This window comes from Pseudorasbora parva, chromosome 25 (assembly GCF_024679245.1).
Source record: "Pseudorasbora parva isolate DD20220531a chromosome 25, ASM2467924v1, whole genome shotgun sequence".
Classification (NCBI taxonomy): Eukaryota; Metazoa; Chordata; class Actinopteri; order Cypriniformes; family Gobionidae; genus Pseudorasbora; species Pseudorasbora parva.
In genome coordinates, this window is record NC_090196.1 from 5,655,393 (window position 1) to 5,677,685 (window position 22,293).

General features: G+C 37.4%; 2 protein-coding genes across 5 annotated transcripts in view; one reads left to right on the forward strand and one right to left on the reverse strand.

Moving 5' to 3' along the window:
- The window catches only part of rpgrip1l (RPGRIP1 like), a 38,166-nt gene extending 27,033 nt beyond the window's left edge, over positions 1–11,133 (reverse strand). The window contains exons 1-12 of one of the 3 annotated variants that reach the window (XM_067436011.1): positions 10,830–11,129; positions 10,477–10,569; positions 10,243–10,387; positions 9,830–10,131; positions 6,874–6,979; positions 6,621–6,764; positions 6,414–6,519; positions 4,445–4,591; positions 4,195–4,268; positions 3,903–4,042; positions 3,720–3,826; positions 3,574–3,624 (exon numbers count right to left, since the gene is read on the reverse strand). In XM_067436011.1, the coding sequence (XP_067292112.1) occupies positions 3,574–3,624; positions 3,720–3,826; positions 3,903–4,042; positions 4,195–4,268; positions 4,445–4,591; positions 6,414–6,519; positions 6,621–6,764; positions 6,874–6,979; positions 9,830–10,131; positions 10,243–10,387; positions 10,477–10,564 (1,410 nt within the window). In that variant the 5' untranslated portion in view covers positions 10,565–10,569; positions 10,830–11,129. Of the gene's footprint in view, positions 1–3,573; positions 3,625–3,719; positions 3,827–3,902; positions 4,043–4,194; positions 4,269–4,444; positions 4,592–6,413; positions 6,520–6,620; positions 6,765–6,873; positions 6,980–9,829; positions 10,132–10,242; positions 10,388–10,476; positions 10,570–10,829 lie in introns of all 3 variants that reach the window. The other 2 variants (XM_067436010.1, XM_067436012.1) reach the window with 2 other exon arrangements.
- A 329-nt stretch (positions 11,134–11,462) lies between these two features.
- The window catches only part of rbl2 (retinoblastoma-like 2 (p130)), a 36,811-nt gene continuing 25,980 nt past the window's right edge, over positions 11,463–22,293 (forward strand). For both annotated transcript variants that reach the window (XM_067436331.1, XM_067436332.1), the window contains exons 1-4: positions 11,463–11,760; positions 12,405–12,535; positions 14,995–15,195; positions 15,370–15,434. In XM_067436331.1, the coding sequence (XP_067292432.1) occupies positions 11,623–11,760; positions 12,405–12,535; positions 14,995–15,195; positions 15,370–15,434 (535 nt within the window). In that variant the 5' untranslated portion in view covers positions 11,463–11,622. The remainder of the gene's footprint in view (positions 11,761–12,404; positions 12,536–14,994; positions 15,196–15,369; positions 15,435–22,293) is intronic.

Here is a 22,293-nt window from a genome sequence, read left to right on the forward strand (position 1 = left end):
ACAGGATCTAGAATTACAATTCAAATTTGAATTAAAGGAAGCAGAATTTAAATTCAAGAAAAATTCAAAGAAATTAATATACATACAGCTTCATCTGCACCTGTTGAGATAATCTTTAGTGTCGCAGGAAAGATCTTCAGACCAGAACGGTGCAGACTCAATGGGTGCATTTACATGCACACCAGTAAGCTGATAAAAAAATCAGCTTATTGAAATAATCAGTTTTCCCCTTTACATGCAAACCAGTAAACTGACAATGCAAGTAAACCGCGTTTACATGACTTTATTAATAAACCGGGTTATTTCCTTAATCTCCGTATATCTGACTCAGTTTTTCAAATGTTACGTCAGTTGTGATGTTAATAAAGTGTGTCAGCGGGAGATTCACGGCTCATATTATCCCTCATGCAGCTCCAGATGCAGCGTTTGGACTGAACCTCTTCTACTTCTGCTGCATGAGAAGAGAAGAACACATCTTTACAATGCTCTGGGTTTTAAAAGAGTCTGCATTTGTGATATGCACAATATCACGCTCGCTCGCTCTGTCTGGATTCGTTTAAATCTGCTCTAAGTTTGCGTTTTTGTCACCTCGCGCATATGCACTTCAATAAGCCGACAGAAAGCAGGTTAATGCGTTAACATGCAGCGCGAAATCGGGGTAAGAGGCAAAAAAAGTCCTGTCCCGACCGGTTTATGCTTACGCCGTTTATGACCTTACTCCGATAAAAGAAAATGCGTTACCGCGTTTACATGACCATATGAATGTTCGTTGTCGGCTTATTAGGCATAATCGACTTAAGAACGTGCGTGTAAACTGATAACACATTTGAGGAGTGATTGAGAATTAGATGCATCAGTTTTGCTCTGTGAGTTTTGCATTGGAATTAATGATAACATCATTTACAACAACTTTGTGTTATTTGATTACTTTGAAATGAAAATAACATTGGAACAAAACTAATTAAACAACATTGAGGGGTCATAATTAAAAAATAGTCTGTATATTTTTATATATACAGGGAGTGCAGAATTATTAGGCAAATGAGTATTTTGACCACATCATCCTCGTTATGCATGTTGTCTTACTCCAAGCTGTATAGGCTGGAAAGCCTACTACCAATTAAGCATATTAGGTGATGTGCATCTCTGTAATGAGAAGGGGTGTGGTCTAATGACATCAGCACCCTATATCAGGTGTGCATAATTATTAGGCAACTTCCTTTCCTTTGGCAAAATGGGTCAAAAGAAGGACTTGACAGGCTCAGAAAAGTCAAAAATAGTGAGATATATTGCAGAGGCATGCAGCAGTCTTAAAATAGCCAAGCTTCTGAAGCGTGATCATCGAACAATCAAGCATTTCATTCAAAATAGTCAACAGGGTCGCAAGAAGCGTGTGGAAAAACCAAGGCGCAAAATAACTGCCCGTGAACTGAGAAAAGTCAAGCGTGCAGCTGCCAAGATGCCACTTGCCACCAGTTTGGCCATATTTCAGAGCTGCAACATCACTGGAGTGCCCAAAAGCACAAGGTGTGCAATACTCAGAGACATGGCCAAGGTAAGAAAGGCAGAAAGTCTGAAATGAGATGAAATGAGAGTGATGAAATGAGAGTGAGTCTTGATGGGCCAGATGGATGGGCCCGTGGCTGGATTGGTAAAGGGCAGAGAGCTCCAGTCCGACTCAGACGCCAGCAAGGTGGAGGTGGAGTACTGGTTTGGGCTGGTATCATCAAAGATGAGCTTGTGGGGCCTTTTCGGGTTGAGGATGGAGTCAAGCTCAACTCCCAGTCCTACTGCCAGTTTCTGGAAGACACCTTCTTCAAGCAGTGGTACAGGAAGAAGTCTGCATCCTTCAAGAAAAACATGATTTTCATGCAGGACAATGCTCCATCACACGCGTCCAAGTACTCCACAGCGTGGCTGGCAAGAAAGGGTATAAAAGAAGAAAATCTAATGATATGGCCTCCTTGTTCACCTGATCTGAACCCCATTGAGAACCTGTGGTCCATCATCAAATGTGCGATTTACAAGGAGGGAAAACAGTACACCTTTCTGAACAGTGTCTGGGAGGCTGTGGTTGCTGCTGCACGCAATGTTGATGGTGAACAGATCAAAACACTGACAGAATCCATGGATGGCAGGCTTTTGAGTGTCCTTGCAAAGAAAGGTGGCTATATTGGTCACTGATTTGTTTTTGTTTGGTTTTTGAATGTCAGAAATGTATATTTGTGAATGTTGAGATGTTATATTGGTTTCACTAGTAAAAATAAATAATTGAAATGGGTATAAATTTGTTTTTTGTTAGGTTGCCTAATAATTATGCACAGTAATAGTCACCTGCACACACAGATATCCCCCTAAAATAGCTAAAACTAAAACTTCCAAAAATATTCAGCTTTGATATTAATGAGTTTGTGTTCATTGAGAACATGGTTGTTGTTCAATAATAAAATTAATCCTCAAAAATACAACTTGCCAAATAATTCTGCACTCCCTGTATTATATATTGTTGTATAGATATAAAACCAAGAGATACACTTTCCTAATTTTTTTAAGGAAATGTAAGCAATTTTGAGGCTTCAATTGAGGAACCGATTAAGCTAATAAAATTAAGGAAAAATAAGATTACTTGTTTAGTTGAAGAGATTTAGATCAATTGTGCAGTTTTATTTAGAGACACCATTGTTAGTTCCCAGCGCGCTTTGCATATGGCTGGAAATGGAGATTAATATTGAAATTAAGTGTTTTTTAATGTGTTTTTGAGTGAAGGGAAACATCTTTTAATGTATAATGTTCATTTATGTTTGACATTTGAAATCATTTTTATGTTGAAGTTTTGACTGTTACCATTGTGCAGAAGAATAGAGCTTATGGTAAGGTTGTGATGTGAATAACTGCAAGTATTATTATTATTATTCAGTGAGCAATAACTTTGCTAATGCTAGTGCAATAATACGTTTTTTACTACTTGTGCCAGCATCAAACAGACTATTAACTAAATATCATAGTCATTTCCATTTACTGTAATTTATATATTTTTTTCAAAGACAATTTAAATTAAAAAAGCACAATCCACTAATAATATTTAATTCTTCATAAAAACAGCTTAAATATTATGTGTAATAATATTACCATAATTTAGATACTTAAGATTTAATAGTGTAGATACGTGTAATGAAATGGTTATTAAATTACAAAATTAATGTAATTGTTGTATTACTGAGGTAAAATATGTAATTCAATTAGTTACTATAGTAAAATATTAAATATTACTATATAAAAAGGAAATTGCTTTGCATTGATAAAGTAGTCCAAACCACATTGATAATGTGTAACTTCGAACAGTAAGCGATTATATTTCCAGAGTAACCTTCCTAACACTGAATGTGTGTGAGACTCAACACATTCTTTCTGTTGTGTGACTGTGTGGAAATTCTTTGAATTGTCATGAATTAATTCCACTTCCTGTCATTCAAATTCAACTTCCTGTGCGGGCGGAGTCAATTAAATTCAAATTCATGAATTGAATGGAGGCCAATTCTGAATTTTGCTTGAGCCTGTTAGGTAAGTATTTACCTTTATAAGCATCAGGGCTTCGCTGAGTTCAGCTGCATCTATTTCACTCTCCTTTAGAGAACAGCATCAGATCATTCAGGCATCACATTAAATCATCTTTATTGTTTTCAACTTTCTTTCTGGGTGAACCATTCCTTCATCTCTACCTTGGTAAAGAACTTCATGCGATCTTTAATTTCATCCAGTTGTTGTTTCTGCTCCAGGTACCGGAGCTGAAGTTGCTTGTTTTCTTCCATCACTTTTTCATTTACATCTTCAGTGACAATAAAACAACAATGAGTCTAACACACCAGCCGTTTTAAAGCACCTGCAGTCATGTGCGCAGTTACCTCTCTCTGCCTTGATCTTATCCAGGATCTGGTTTTTATCCGTGAGGTCAGATTTTAAAGCCATCTCCAGCTGGGCGATCTGCAGTTTGAGCTGCTGTTCTCTCGTTCTCCATTTCTGCTCCTGACTCACATCGAACGCACTATTGCAACAGGCAAAAAGAAATCCAGTCACACGATGATAAGAATTCGTTTAATGCATGGGCATAATAATAATAATAGTGTCAGTAACAAACACCACTAGTAAGTGGTCTACTATACATGTTTAGTTATTAGTGTTATAATAAATGCTCACCTTTTCACTAATTTATCACAGTTTTCCTTGAGCAAGTCTCTCTCCTTTTCCAAATCTTGGATTCTCTCTTGTAACTAAAGAAAGACAAAACTATTTAGCAAAACTAGAAAGTAAAAACAATTAACATCAAATCACCACAATTAAAATGAAAGCAATTACAACTGTTACATATTCTACTTTATTTGAATTGTTATTCTATCATTCGCAGCACTGATGTATATAAAGGGTGTGTGTATGACGGCCGCTGTACCTCTTGTGTGTGTCTCTGGTCCAGAGCTCTGTTCTGAATCTGTGTCTCCAGCTGTAAACTCTTCAGTCTCTCCTCCTTCAGCTGCCGGCTCACTTCCTCCACCTTCAGCAGCGCTGCATCATGACTGGCCTTCAGAGTCTTCATACTCTACGAAAACAAACTGCAGCTGTAGAGCCCCTGCTACTGACATGACCACCAGCAGAGGGCGCAGAAGTGTGTTTAATGGCAGAAATCCCAATGCTCCCACGACAGATTCATCAAATATGATCAAATAGGAGCTTTAATGCTTGAATTTTAAATATAACATTTTAAAAATGTAAAACAAAAATGTATATATCTTCTGTATTTATTTATTTTTACTTTTTTTTATTGAATCTTTGACAATTTTGACCACTAATTTAAATTGACATTGCTATATTTAACATTTTAGTTTTAAAAGAAGCTCATTTCCACCACATAAGCTAAAACAATCATGCTTTAATAAACTTTAATTATGATATAAAAAGTAGACATTTACATAATTATGGCAATTACCACATACTTTTCTCATAAATGTAGCATACTATGCCATAATTTCAGTCTGTTATAGCATAATTATGCTTTATAAAAGCATGTTTTTTTTTCTTGTGGCAGGAATTAGCTTCCATAGTCTCTTATGCTCACGGAGGCTACATTTAATTGACCAGTAATGCAGTAAAACAGAAATCTTGTCAATTTAAAATAATTGTTTTATATGCGAGTATATCTGATAATTAAGGGATAATGTCCACCCAGCCGGTTGTAATGCAAGACCCATCACTCTGTCGGGGTTTATTCTGCAATAACAACCAGCTGGGTGGACATTATCCCGCTTATTACACAGCTACTAGTCTCAAATAAATAATTATTAGACACAAAATATTGTCTTGAGATTGAGAATATTTGATTAGCTCTTGCGCAAAGCTTCCGCGAAGAAACAGTTCCAACCGCTTTAAGCCTTTATCTATTGCTGCTAAATGTTGAAAATGAATGCTGAAAGGGTTAGTTCACCCAAAAATGAAACCAAGCCTATGATTTACTCACCCTCAAGTCATTATAGGTGTATATGACATTCTTCTTTCAGACAAATACAATCAGTTATATTTAAAAAGTCCAGGGTAACGTTAATCCAAGCAGTAGTTTTAACTGTTTTTGAAGTCCATAAAAAATGCAGCTGTCCGTCAAATAACGCGCTCCACACGGCTCTGATGGGTTAATAGAGCCTTCTGATTCGAATCGTTGCGTTAGTGTAAGAAAAATATCCATATTAAAAACTTTATAAAGGAAATGTGCCTTGAAGTCTTCCATTGTAGCCACAGCTGTTTAAGTATTTAACGGCCACAAGATGGCGCCAGCGTTAAGCACAGTAGTAGCACCGGTCAAGATAACTCATAGTACCCGGATGAGCGGTTGTTATCTGGAAATAACATACCGCTGAAATGCGTGATTGACCAGTCAGAATCAAGTATTTCACAGAGCCGTGTAATAATGTAATTTATGTGATCAAAACTGAATTTTCAGCATCATTACTCCAGTCTTCAGTGTCACATGATCCTTTAGAAATCCTTCTAACGATTTGTTGCTCAAATAACATTTATGATTATTATCAGCGTTGAGATGAGAACCATCATTTTTTCCAGGATTCTTTGATAAATATAAAGTTATTTTATAAGTTGATTAAATATAAAGTTAAAATATAAACAGCATTTATTTGAAATAAAACAATTTTGTAACAATATAAAGTCTTTATTGTCAATTTTTCTTCTTCACAATTTAATGTATCCTTGCTAAATAAAAGCTTTTTTTTATTTTTTTATTAACTGACCCCAAACTATTGAACAGTGTGTGCATAGACATGCTTACTTACACGCGTATGTGTGTCGGACTATATAGAGGTGCAAAGAATCCGGGAAACAGCAGAGCACATACACGTATAATTGGCTGATAATACCTCCTGTTGCTGTAGAAATCTGCCCTCCAGCACTGTGAGTGTGTTCCCCTTCTCAGATAACAGCTTTTGTAGTTTGATCATCTCTACGTTATCCTTTATCGTTAACCTTTAAAACAGAGATCAAGAGAGTTTACAAATCTATGCATTCATATTCTACCACAGCAATCCCTCTGTTTAAGTACAGTGTTTAAAAAGAGAGAACAGCACCTCTGTCCACTAGCCTGATGCTCTCTCATCTGGAGGAGTGCCTCCTCAAACTCTCTCTCTTTCCTCTTAAGTTGATCTCTCAACATCTCCGCTGATCTCTCCATCTCCTCCATCTGAGCTTGCTGAATCTCAATCGCATTCTCCCTGTGATCGGGTAAAACAGGCAATAAATGTATAACGTTATCCTTTCTTAGTCTTGTGTTGCCATTTGTGGGTTTGAAGATAGTGCATCATCTAGTAGGTGCAGTCTCACAGGTTACGGATTTCGGCTCGGGCCTCATCCAGCAGACTGTGTCCATAGCGGGGCAACAAACCCTGGGGAGGTTTGGCACTCATTTCCCCGTCAACGTGCCCGATACCTTTCAATAAAGACAAAAACACCCATATTTTAACTACAAGTCATGTATAATGTTCCTCTGTTTTTACACATCCTAAGAAATGCTCAAAGGATCCTTTAAGAATAGCTCAAGAATTTATCACAAAATGCTCACCCCCAAGCAAGTGATTTTTTGTTTTGTTTTTAGAATAGGATACACTACCATATATGGAATGTAGCAAAGAATGGAAAAGAATAGAATAACATAGAAGATTTAAAACTAAATATAGTAGACATCAGAACCGAATACAGAATAGAACAGTGTACTTTAAAGGTGCCCTAGAATGAGTTGAAACAATATGTTAAATTGTTCTCTGATATCTAAATAGAGGGTATGCTGCTTATTTAAGGAAAAAAAATGTCCAGATACAGTTTTACAGGTCCATTTACAACCCTATAAATTGTCCCTAGGATGTAATCTCTGTTTTTGCCTTATTTGGAAGAGTCATGAATATTAATGTTGAGCTCTGCTCTGATTGGCTTATTTCAGCAGCTCACAGCTCACAGCTCACAGCACAGCACAGCAGTTCAGCGAAGCGGCTCGTGAGTCCTGACAGAACACAGACCACAGATCATCCGCGCGGGAGAAAGAGCTCGCGGTCGTGCGGTTGCCAGATTTCAGTAATTTAAATCCCCCAAACAGAGTTTTTTGTGAAAAGTAGGGATGTAACGATTACCGGTTTCACGATAAAATGTCCTGACGGTTAGTAATATCGGTTAAAATTTTATTATCATTAAAACCGTCATGATTATTACGATTTTGAAAACTCGCGGTAAATCCTGTCCAGTCTGGCTCAGGCGCGCGCAGCACGTGACGCAGCGCTGTTTTCTGAATGAGAAGAAATGACAGAAGGCAGTGACAGTACCGGGAGATTTTCCAGCCTTCTAAAAGTAAAAAATCTGAGGAGTGGCCATATTTTGGCTTTTACAAAAGTCCTAAAGGGGAAAATGAATCAGGTATAATGAATCAGGTCGGGTATAATGCACACCTTTTTGATTTTTGATATTTAATAAAATAAACCGTCAAATCATTAAAATATGGATATAATTTATTTTCCTGGGATACTGTTTGGGCTCAAAATATGCTAGATTTAAATGTGTCATAGCTGATAGGACACTGATGAGAATATTGCTTGAACATATTTATAGAGATAATGTTAGAGATTCTATTTACACCAAATGATTATTTATGCATGTGGTGCTATTGATGACGGCCAATTTAAGGAAGGAAATCCCACAGAATACAATGTTGCTTTTAAAAAGTGCATAGAACTGCTTGATTTATTTGTTGTTTGTTGATCTTCAAATATAAAACTTGTTGACATGTTTTCAGTGTGTGCCCTTGGTTCTTTTTAAACACTGATAACCTGATAACTATTGATAACTGTGATAATTTAGGTCACTAATACAGTGATATGAAAATTCAATACCGTTACATCCCTAGTGAAAAGAAACCCGTATGCATCCGGTGTTTTACCTAAACATGTCCAATCTGGCAACCATATGCACGCGAGTTCTCTCTCTCACGCCGGTGATCTGAAAACACCAATAAACAAGTAAGCTGCATTTTATCATTCTCCATTTGAGATGTTCTGCTTAAAGCGTCATTCAGTCTACATTTTAGACTTGTCTTTTTTCGTCAACAATATTGCATGTTTATATAACGTTAGTCACAATGTAGGAGAACGTTACGCAGTGACTGTGGTGTAGCCTAATCTGAAATACAAATAGGCAAAAACATCATAGGAAACGCCATACTTCAGTTCTCAAAAATATAAATATATAACTTATATTTTTACAAAATTAATAGCCTTGTCAAATGACTGTCGTTTAACTTATATGGTGGAAAAGGTGACGTTTGCTAGAAGGATCGAGTGAACGATCTGTAAACAACGTATCTCCGGTTGTATTTTGTAATACAAAATAATATTAACCTTTTTCATTAGACACACTATTTAGTTTTGTATGGTACTTGGAGTTTCCTGTTGTTACTGTACTAGCATCTTGCGTTATCTAGAGTCTAGACAATGCTGTCTCTCTAAGAAACTTTCAATTTAATCAGAAATTGTTTAAACAGTCAATCAGTGGATAAATCACTACTTACTGCTTGCAGGAATATAGTCGCCCCTTTCTTCAGTTTAAGACGCTGAGCGAAGCTTGCTTGAAATGGGCCGAGCAAACGAACGATTTTGAATTAAATTGTTGTGGTATCGGATTATAAACATCAACCATGACTGTTGACATTTTTTTGTCAGTGGGAGGGGTAGAATAGTCCTCAGGTCTCCTGAACAGCCTGAACATGACGTGTCCATGCGAGCAGCTTGCTTACCTGATTAGTCACTCCATTTCCGCCTGACAATGAACATGTCTGGACAGATGCAAATGTTGGGGGCGTGTATATAAATGATCCCCAGCGATTGCGTCACGGTTGGGTTTATGTTGAGAAGCACTTTTTTTCCCGTGGTGTTTTTGATTCACGAGATTTACATAAGAAGTAGAAGGCAATGGTGTTTGAGACTCACAGTATGTGATGTCCATGTACTGAACTCTTATTATTTCACTATGGCAAGGTTAATTCAATTTTTCATTCTAGGGCACCTTTAATATATATTGCAGAAATAGACAACAGAATATAATATAGATATTAAAATAGAATATAGTGAAGAACAGAACAGAAACTGAATTGCAGAATAGAATAGAAAAATTGATTGTGGAATATAGATTACAGAATATAGTATGATGGGAAAATAATGAAACCACACAATTGAACAAACTGCATTATAGGCGAGAATGGAAAACACAGTAGGCTATAGAATAGAATAGAATAGAATACCTGCTTTGGGAGTGTGTGGTCGTGATGGCGTCAGGAGCGCGTCGTCTCGGAGTCTGCGGAGGCCGGAGTTGATGCGGGGCTGGATGTGGCTGTAGGGAGTGTGCCGGCGGCTTTGAACCTGCAGCTGCTGTTTGGTTGCCAGCAGACGGCGCTTGAGCCCTTCGTTCTGTTTCTCCAGCTCCTGAACCTTCTCCTGCAGCTCCTCCATCATCTCCTCCACCTCCACATCTCGACCGCCCGCTACACGACCGCCCTCGCTCTGCTTACGGTCCTTCACCAGCCGAATCAACTTGGTGGCCATCCTGAAACAACACAATCATTTCTAAATGTATTAAATTGTTCTTGTAATGTTGTATTCAATTAAGCCAATTGATATTAATATGTATGTTTAGAATTGAATGGTTAATGTAAACCTGCGGATCTTGTCTTCTTGTTTGCATGTGTGTTGTTTGAGTGTGAGGTTTTCATCCTGCAGCCGTAGAAACTTGTCCTCCAGCTCGTCCCTGCTGATCTTGGACACGTTCTGCCTCTCTCGGACATTTTGAGAAAGTAGAGACTCTACAAACAAACAGGACTCCTTCATTTAATGGCCATTACCTGCAATGAGTTTTTGCCGATTATAATAATACTTTTGTTGTCAGACTGACCTGGTAATGTAGCTGCGGCATGTGGGCCGACAGAGATGTCTTTGACAGGAATATCACCCGCTGTTTCATCAGCACGGGCAAACATCATTCAGTCTAAAGTCAAACCAAATATACACTTCAAAACATATGAATTAAAGTAAATCAATACATTTTTTAATAACTAACTTTACGTAGGATACAGAGGAAAACAATGGCATCACCATGTTTATTCGGGACCATGTATCAACATGGTATTATTGTAAATTATCAAAGTCACAGAAAACCCATAATGTTACGACAGACTAAGTTATAAGCATACAGTATACTTCATAAGTTGATAAAATAAACATATTTTAACCCAAACATAATCTCACCGATTCAACAGCATCACACACTGACCACAGCGACAGTTGCTACAAACAACTCATCCCCTTCCGCTTTAAAGGACTCCATTTCCGCTCTAACGCCTTATGGGAAATTGAGTTTTCACAGAGGTCTTCGCGTGCTTAAAATGAACTGCGCTCAAAAACAGCTGTTGAATTTCCATTAAAATGCTGCTGTTTTCACTAAAAAAGCTACTATTCGTCCACTACACGAGAATATATTATATGACTATTGAACGTCTGAATGTCCGAGTAAATACTGCTCTGGAAAACAGTGTAATGTGATTATACAGTGCAGCAGAGAAACAAAACTTAACACAGCAAATGTCTAATTTACTTCTTAAACTATATTAAAACGTTATCTAAACGCTGAAATGCAGGCTGACAGGTTTGGACTCGTAAAACAGCATTTTATAATGAGTTAAGTCAAAGGGAAATGGCATAAATAAAGTCAGAAAGGGGGCGGGACCTCCACTTCCGTGTGACAGGCTCTACCTACAGAATGGAATCCGCGTATATAGTTACGTCAAAAAAGCTACGTAACTCTTCGTTTCGGACGAGTCGGCACGCACTCGGCGTAACTCAAATACAGCAGGAGTGAGCTGTCAGTCAAAAGACATTTAAATGGCTACACTGTGCAGAACTGTACAGTCGCTCGCGCTGTCATGAAATAACTTAATTCTGATTTCACTCCCGTTCATTTAGTAGCGGTTTGCTTTTCTGCATTTATTGTATTGCAAACAAAGATTCAAATCACTCGTAAAAACAAGAAAAGCGCACAAAAATGAGCGAGGAGGAAGATACATTGGTGAAAACTAGACATGCATTTGAAGATCTGTGTCGAGCTCTGAATATGGACGAGGAGTCGAGTAACAGGGCATGGAGGAGTTATGAAAATATCAGCAAAAATTACACTCTGGAGGTAAAGTGAACTCATGCAGGCCCAGTGCACATATTTAGATTCGTAAATATACATGCATTCAATAGTATTCATGTGAATTGACCTGTTATGTTCATGTTTAATGTATGAAGTCTATGCTTTAACATGCCAAAGAATGTCTAAATGTGTTATATGTGTGAATGTGCATATTGCGTATTTGACATGAGTGCAGAATGCGCGTGAGGGGTTTGTGACATCATCATAGCTTTATCTGAATGAACACCTTTGCAGCGAGACGCTTTTAATATTGTATGTAGGCTACAGTAAGGACAAGGTATGCTTTTGGTTGTTTTAAGACTGCAAAATAAAACTGCACCTCTAATGTCCCCACTGTGTCACCTTATTGTGCTTGTGGAGAAAAACAATTCAGCCTTGGTACTACAATTACATGATAAAAGCATGATTTTCTGTCATACTCATAAACCATGGTATTTAATGCAATGGTATTTTCATGGTACATATCCAACATATTGGTCAACCAGGAAAGGCTTTTTAAGATTAGGGGAATGTTATCTGTTTACTGAGTAGCTATTTTAACAATGGTAATGCTTTTTTTGTTAGTGTCCAAATATATTTTAGCTAACTCCATTTACCGCTTGATTTTGTATTGTCTCTGCGTGTCTCAGGGCAGTGACCTGCACTGGTTGGCGTGTGCTCTGTATGTGGCCTGCAGGTCTTCAGTGCCCACTATAGGTAAAGGCACAGCGGAGGGCAACTACGTATCGCTGACCAGGATACTGCGCTCATCACAACAGAGGTCTGTAAACATATCTACTTATTCTGAGATTATAAATAGATAAAGTTAAATAGATACAAATGGCACAGCTGAACAGTTTAGCTATTGTTGCACGCAGACACACACACACACACACACACAAACATGTTGTGATGTTCCCAAGACAACTTAAAGATCACCTGGGGATTTAGAGAGCAGCATTTCTTCTTGCAATGAGCTTATAGCTTCTTACAGCTAATAAGCCAAAGAGACCAGATTGAATGTATATATTAGAGTTGTGCAATCTCATAAAATGATCATAGCAACTAAAAAAAGTATTCTATTATAAGGTATTTTATATAATCTTCTTGGTAATAACTCTATGCAGTATATGTATGGGTTAATCTAGCAATAACTCAAAAACATGTACATGCTTATTTCATCATTTTATTTTTTTGTATTCCTGCTTTAATTCATACAGATTTAAACTTATTGTAAAACAGTAATGATAACCACCATTACTGAGAGAGAGAACTATGTAAAATTCAAAAGTAAAATGGTCAGAGAATTTATAGTAATTACAGGGGGAAAAATAACAATGTATGTATTCTTAACAAAATCGTTGTCTATTGTACTGTAGTATAGTTCAGTATATGCATAGTATAGTATAGTACGTTATAGTATAGTATAGTATAGTATAGTATAGTATAGTATAGTATAGTATAGTATAGTATAGTATAGTATAGTACGGTATAGTATAGTATAGTATAGTATAGTACGGTATAGTATAGTATAGTATAGTATAGTATAGTATAGTATAGTATAGTATAGTACGGTATAGTATAGTATAGTATAGTATAGTATAGTATAGTATAGTATAGTATAGTATAGTATAGTACAGTATAGTACGGTATAGTATAGTATAGTATAGTATAGTATAGTATAGTATAGTATAGTATAGTATAGTATAGTACGGTATAGTATAGTATAGTATAGTATAGTATAGTATAGTATAGTATAGTATAGTATAGTACGGTATAGTATAGTATAGTATAGTATAGTATAGTATAGTATAGTATAGTATAGTACAGTATAGTACGGTATAGTATAGTATAGTATAGTATAGTATAGTATAGTATAGTATAGTATAGTATAGTACGGTATAGTATAGTATAGTATAGTATAGTATAGTATAGTATAGTATAGTATAGTATAGTACGGTATAGTATAGTATAGTATAGTATAGTATAGTATAGTATAATATAGTATAGTATAGTATAGTATAGTATAGTATAGTATAGTACAGCATAGTATAGTATAGTATAGGACAGTATAGTATAGTACAGTATAGTACAGTATAGTATAGTATAGTACAGTACAGTACAGTATAGTATAGTACAGTACAGTCTAGTATAGTATAGTATAGTACAGTACAGTACAGTATAGTATAGTACAGTACAGTACAGTACAGTACAGTATAGTATAGTACAGTACAGTACAGTACAGTATAGTATAGTACAGTATAGTACAGTACAGTACAGTATAGTATAGTACAGTACAGTATAGTGCAGTATAGTATAGTATAGTATAGTACAGTACAGTACAGTACAGTATAGTATAGTATAGTATAGTACAGTACAGTATAGTATAGTATAGTATAGTATAGTACAGTACAGTATAGTATGGTATAGTATAGTACAGTATAGTACAGTACAGTATAGTATAGTATAGGTATAGTATAGTACAGTTTAGTACAGTATAGTATAGTATAGTACAGTACAGTACAGTATAGTATAGTACAGTACAGTATAGTATAGTATAGTATAGTACAGTACAGTACAGTATAGTATAGTATAGTATAGTATAGTACAGTACAGTATAGTATAGTATAGTACAGTATAGTACAGTACAGTATAGTATAGTATAGTACAGTACAGTACAGTATAGTACAGTATAGTACAGTATAGTATAGTATAGTACAGTACAGTACAGTATAGTATAGTATAGTACAGTATAGTACAGTATAGTATAGTATAGTATAGTACAGTACAGTACAGTATAGTATAGTACAGTACAGTATAGTATAGTATAGTACAGTATAGTACAGTATAGTATAGTATAGTACAGTACAGTACAGTACAGTACAGTATAGTATAGTACAGTACAGTACAGTATAGTATAGTATAGTATAGTACAGTATAGTACAGTATAGTATAGTACAGTACAGTATAGTATAGTACAGTATAGTACAGTATAGTACAGTATAGTATAGTATAGGACAGTAGAGTATAGTAAAGTATATTGTAATATAGTATAGTATAGTATCATTACTCTGAGCTTAAGATTTACTCATTTCAAAAACGGAAAATGCAAAAACTGCACATTAGGGGACATCAAGGCAATTTCCAGAAAACTGACACATTGGGTGCCTTTCTTATTATATTTGGATATGAGTATTATTGTAATGATTGACATTTAGATAACCTCATTATACCTTTCAGCCTGATCGAGTTTTTTAATAAAATGAAGAAATGGCAGGATATGGCCAACCTGCCCATTGAGTTCCAGCAGAGCACAGAGAAACTGGAGAGGAACTTCACCGTCACATCTGTCATCTTTAAAAAATACGTGCCCTTATTCAAAGACATCTTCAGGGCTCCCACAGATGAATTACCCAGAACGCACAGAGGCAGGAAACAGAGGTACTTGAACCTGATCTTTCCGCTGCATTTTATAATGTGAACCGCGTGATCATATGAGAAACAACCTCAGGTTAGGGCACTACTGTAGTTCACAGATAATGTGCAAACAATCAGTTATTTCTGCATATGGATCAGATTTGAGTTTGTGCTGACTGACACTTCCTGTGTCCTCAGACGACATCCCTGCACCGTCACTGAGGTCTTCAATTTCTGCTGGATCCTGTTCATACACGCTAAAGGTAAATAATTACTTAACATTTAATAGTTTTTGAACATAAAGTCTCTTCTGCTTACAAAACCTGCATTATTTCATACAAAATAAAGTAAACAGTAATATTGTGAAATATTATTACAATTTAAATTAGCTGTTTTCTATGTGAATATACAGGGAGTGCAGAAATATTAGGCAAATGAGTATTTTGACCACATCATCCTCGTAATGCATGTTGTCTTACTCCAAGCTGTATAGGCTGGAAAGCCTACTACCAATTAAGCATATTAGGTGATGTGCATCTCTGTAATGAGAAGGGGTGTGGTCTAATGACATCAACACCCTATATCAGGTGTGCATAATTATTAGGCCACTTCCTTTCCTTTGGCAAAATGGGTCAAAAGAAGGACTTGACAGGCTCAGAAAAGTCAAAAATAGTGAGATATATTGCAGAGGGATGCAGCAGTCTTAAAATAGCCAAGCTTCTGAAGCGTGATCATCGAACAATCAAGCGTTTCATTCAAAATAGTCAACAGGGTCGCAAGAAGCGTGTGGAAAAACCAAGGCGCAAAATAACTGCCCGTGAACTGAGAAAAGTCAAGCGTGCAGCTGCCAAGATGCCACTTGCCACCAGTTTGGCCATATTTCAGAGCTGCAACATCACTGGAGTGCCCAAAAGCACAAGGTGTGCAATACTCAGAGACATGGCCCAGGTAAGAAAGGCAGAAAGTCGGCCACCACTGAACAAGACACACAAGCTGAACCGTCAAGACTGGGCCAAGAAATATCTCAAGACTGATTTTTCTAAGGTTTTATGGACTGATGAAAGGAGAGTGAGTCTTGATGGGCCAGATGGATGGGCCCGTGGCTGGATTGGTAAAGGGCAGAGAGCTCCAGTCCGACTCAGACGCCAGCAAGGTGGAGGTGGAGTACTGGTTTGGGCTGGCATCATCAAAGATGAGCTTGTGGGGCCTTTTCGGGTTGAGGATGGAGTCAAGCTCAACTCCCAGTCCTACTGCCAGTTTCTGGAAGACACCTTCTTCAAGCAGTGGTACAGGAAGAAGTCTGCATCCTTCAAGAAAAACATGATTTTCATGCAGGACAATGCTCCATCACACGCGTCCAAGTACTCCACAGCGTGGCTGGCAAGAAAGGGTATAAAAGAAGAAAATCTAATGATATGGCCTCCTTGTTCACCTGATCTGAACCCCATTGAGAACCTGTGGTCCATCATCAAATGTGCGATTTACAAGGAGGGAAAACAGTACACCTCTCTGAACAGTGTCTGGGAGGCTGTGGTTGCTGCTGCACGAAATGTTGATGGTGAACAGATCAAAACACTGACAGAATCCATGGATGGCAGGCTTTTGAGTGTCCTTGCAAAGAAAGGTGGCTATATTGGTCACTGATTTGTTTTTGTTTGGTTTTTGAATGTCAGAAATGTATATTTGTGAATGTTGAGATGTTATATTGGTTTCACTGGTAAAAAATAAATAATTGAAATGGGTATAAATTTGTTTTTTGTGAAGTTGCCTAATAATTATGCACAGTAATAGTCACCTGCACACACAGATATCCCCCTAAAATAGCTAAAACTAAAAACTGAAACTTCCAAAAATATTCAGCTTTGATATTAATTAGTTTTTTTTGTTCATTGAGAACATGGTTGTTGTTCAATAATAAAATTAATCCTCAAAAATACAACTTGCCTAATAATTCTGCACTCCCTGTATTCTAAAATGTGATCAAAGCTGATTTTTCAGCATCAGTATTGTATAGTGTAGTGTAGCGTAGTGCATTCTTAAAATCTGAAAAAAATTATAGTAATGTGTTAGCCTGACAAGCCAGTCCCACATCAAGATGTTTGGTCTGGAAACTCACCATTGACAGCTCAATCTGAGGGGCGGATAAACGGTTGTCTTTCAAACTCCCTCTGCACGCGATAGGATAGCGCTACACCAACCAGAGCAACGAAGGTGAAGCAGAGCTTGTTGACAGATTAAACATTCGCCGTATCTGATCAGCAAAACTCAGAACACATCTTCCGTTTTAAAGAATGACTTCAGTGCCGTTCTTTGTTCTTTTCTCAGAGAAAAGCTTAACTCCAAGTCTTCCAGAGTCGCGGTCAAAGCTGATTCGAAAGACCGCCGTTCGCCAGTTTCTGTGTTTACTAGAAGGAGCACGCAAACGCAACTCAGCCGTCATTATGTTAAGCCCCGCCCACCGACTCTATACACGATGTGATTGGCCCGGCAAGAGTTTTTAAATTTGGACATACTACTCTTTTGCTATACTAATTTTTGCCTAATAAATAAGGGAAGAAGCATTCAGTTCAATACAAAATTCCTATAAAAGTTACTATAGTAGGAAAAACACGTGTGCACTTCCTGTTTCATGAACCGTACCTTCACCATAGTATGTCTATGGACAATTTTAGGCAGTTTTGTGCCCCAGGGGTAAAACGTATACCCAATTGCGAGGTATTTTCTTAAATAGGTTTCCAGCCTTTTCAAATGTGGCAACCCATGTTTTTACAAAATCCTCGCTTGGAGCTATGATGAAGTCTATGGGATTTTTTGCCTGCCGGACAAACATCATACACCCAATTGCTAGTAAAAGCACCATCAACTGTGTGATTTAAAGGGTTAGTTCACCCAAAAATGAATTTGACATCATTAACGACAGCAAATCTAATCTGCCGCGAGTGTCGTCTAGCAACTCTCAATACCCTTCTGAGCTGTAAACGCCAAACTCTGGTCGGGCCAATCACATCGTGTATAGAGTCGGTGGGCGGGGCTTAACATAATGACAGCTGAGTTGCGTTTGCGTGCTTCTAGTAAACACAGAAACTGGCGAACGGCGGTCTTTCGAATCAGCTTTGACCGCGACTCTGGAAGACTTGGAGTTAAGCTTTTCTCTGAGAAAAGAACAAAGAACGGCACTGAAGTCATTCTTAAAAACGGAAGATGTGTTTCTGAGTTTTGCTGATCAGATACGGTGAATGTTTAATCTATCAACGAGCTCCGCTTCACCTTCGTTGCTCTGGTTGGTGTAGCGCTATCCTATCGCGTGCAGAGGGAGTTTGAAAGACAACCGTTTATCCGCCCCTCAGATTGAGCTGTCAATGGTGAGTTTCCAGACCAAACATCTTGATGTGGGTCTGGCTCGTCAGGCTAGCATTTTGGTCCAAAAATAACAAAAACGATGACTTTATTCAGCATTGTCTTCTCTTCCGCGTTTGTTTTTAATCCTCAAATAAAGATTCAAACAGTCATGAATCAGTGGATTGATTCATGATTCGGATCGCCAGTGTCACGTGATTTCAGCAGTTTGGCACGCGATCCGAAACATGAATCAATCCGCTGATTCATGACCGTTTGAATCTTTATTTGAGGATTAAAAACAAACGCGGAAGAGAAGACAATGCTGAATAAAGTCATCGTTTTTGTTATTTTTGGACCCAAATGCATTTCTGATGCTTCAAGAGACTCTGATTAACCCACTGATGTCTCATATGGACTACTGTGATGATGTTTTTATTCCCTTTCTGGACATGGACAGTATAGTGTGCATACACTTGGATATGCTCTCAGACTAAATATAAAATATCTTAAACTGTGTGTGAAGATGAACGGAGGTCTTACGGGTGAGGAACGACTTTAGGGTGAGGAGTTAATGACATCAAATTCATTTTTGGGTGAACTAACCCTTTAACGCCTCATGACAAACATTGCGGGACGAGTAAGACACCAAAGTTTTGTTCAGAAGAAAAATAATAAGTATGCAAGAGAACAATAGTAATGCTTTGCTTGGCTGTAATCGGTGCTGGAGAGATTAGGAGAAGAAGAGGAGCTCCGGCTGTAATGAGGAAGGAGGAGCTGCGAGGCTTCCTGTTCCTCCCAGACTGTCCCGTAACAGGGTCATAATGCTGTGGAGCGTGCCTAACAGAAGGACAGGCAGTCATTGGCTGAGGGCACAGAGAGCTTGATCATGTGACCGGTGCTCATTATTCGGGCTTGTGCAGGCATGTTTGATTGAGTCAGAGGCCATCGGGGACAGAGTGTTTCCGCACATACACACATGAACATGTGCACTTCGCATTTGCAGAGTAATTTGTTTAATGCTTTGAGAGAATGTGGCTCGCTGAAAGCTCTTTTGATTTTGGGATAAAATGACCCAAACATGCTCTTGACAGGTTTCATAAGATTCATGGATTTGTCACATTTCTGCTTCTATTCTAATTTTACTCTTCTGCAAACAAATACTTTTAAATTCTTCACTTTGTCAACTGTTAATTGCACGAAACTATAGAAGCTCGTTTCTGCCACAGAAAAAATTTTTTTTGGACATTTGATATGTCCTCATAAACCACATTTATAGTGTAATACCAGTGTAATACACATGTAGTTATACAAATTTGTGTCCTCATAAACCACATAAACAGGCTCACACACACACACACACACACACACACACAGAGACACACATGTTTGTTTTTGTGACATATGGGGACATTCCATAGGCGTAATGGTTTTTATACTGTACAAACCGTATTTTCTATCCCCCTACACTGCCCCTGCCCCTAAACCTACCCATCACACACACACACACACACACACACACACACACACACACACACACACACACACACACACACACACACACACACACACACACACACACACGCACACACGCACACACACACACACACACACACACTGCCCCTACCCCTAAACCTACCCATCACACACACACACACACACACACACACACACACACACACACACACACTGCCCCTACCCCTAAACCTACCCATCACACACACACACACACACACACACACACACACACACACACACACACACACACACACACACACATACACACAAACACACACTGTCCCTGCCCCTAAACCTACCCATCACAGGAAACATTCTGCATTTTTACTTTAAAAAAAAAACCTTATCCTGTATGATTTATAAGCATTTTGAAAAGTGCGGACATGGCCAGTGTCCTCATATTTCACCCTCTCCTTGTAATACCTTTGTCATACCCATGTCATTATACACATTTGTGTCCTCATATGTCACAAAAACATGCCCACACACACACAAAAGCAGAGCGCATTATTCCCTCGAGCAGAGTGCGTCACTTCACATAGCAACCAGCCTACATGACAAGTCAGGGCTTGTCTGTGTTTGAGGGAAGCTCAGCGGGACACGGGGGCAGATCTGTGCCCCTCTAGACCCCGTCCTGTCATTCTGAGCCCCTCCATGCAGAGGAACGAGCCTGCTGCTGTTTAAAGATGCTGTCACATTATTTGAGGGATTAAATGAGAAACTACACGTGAGTACCAGGGGCAGATCAACTCTTGACCATTTCTATTGTCCATTGCAAATCATTGGCATCATTGTGCATTGGTATTTTATTATGATTTAGAAGGTAAAATTAATATGTTTATATTAAATGTAAAGCCTGGCTGGTCATAGTTTGTTTTTGTTCTACATGTCTACTACATGAATGCAAACGAACAGCCTCCGGTTATCGTCTTGGAAAATAATCATGTTCAAAAAACACATGTTTTGTGTAAACAAATATATATTTTAGCAATAGTCAAGTAAAAGATTGTATGCAAAAAGGATTGTCATAATTGTTACCTCACAGGTCACACTGGAAAAGGGAGGTTTGGATTGTGGGATACAGTATTGCATGCAGTGAGCCTTGGTTAAATACTGTATATTTTGGCAAATGTAGATGTACAAAAATTTCACATAATAAAGTCCACACTGGAGTAGTATGTAAATATAGCCCATTGATGATTGAATTGCTCATTTGAGTCAGTTATTTTACAGTGAATCATTTGAGTCAGTTATTTTACAGTGAATCCTTTGAGTCAGTTATTTTACAGTGAATCCTTTGAGTCAGTTATTTTACAGTGAATCATTTGAGTCAGTTATTTTACAGTGAATCATTTGAGTCATTTATTTTACAGTGAATCATTTGAGTCAGTTATTTTACAGTGAATCATTTGAGTCATTTATTTTACAGTGAATCATTTGAGTCATTTATTTTACAGTGAATCATTTGAGTCAGTTATTTTACAGTGAATCCTTTAAGTCAGTTATTTTACAGTGAATCATTTGAGTCAGTTATTTTACAGTGACTCCTTTGAGTCAGTTATTTTACAGTGAATCCTTTGAGTCAGTTATTTTACAGTGAATCATTTGAGTCAGTTATTTTACAGTGAATCATTTGAGTCAGTTATTTTACAGTGAATTATTTGAGTCAGTTATTTTACAGTGAATCATTTGAGTCAGTTATTTTACAGTGAATCATTTGAGCCATTTATTTTTTACAGTGAATCATTTGAGTCATTTATTTTACAGTGAATCATTTGAGTGAGTTATTTTACAGTGAATCCTTTGAGTCAGTTATTTTACAGTGAATCATTTGAGTCATTTATTTTACAGTGAATCATTTGAGTCAGTTATTTTACAGTGAATCATTTGAGTCATTTATTTTACAGTGAATCATTTGAGTCATTTATTTTACAGTGAATCATTTGAGTCAGTTATTTTACAGTGAATCCTTTAAGTCAGTTATTTTACAGTGAATCATTTGAGTCAGTTATTTTACAGTGACTCCTTTGAGTCAGTTATTTTACAGTGAATCCTTTGAGTCAGTTATTTTACAGTGAATCATTTGAGTCAGTTATTTTACAGTGAATCATTTGAGTCAGTTATTTTACAGTGAATTATTTGAGTCAGTTATTTTACAGTGAATCATTTGAGTCAGTTATTTTACAGTGAATCATTTGAGCCATTTATTTTTTACAGTGAATCATTTGAGTCATTTATTTTACAGTGAATCATTTGAGTGAGTTATTT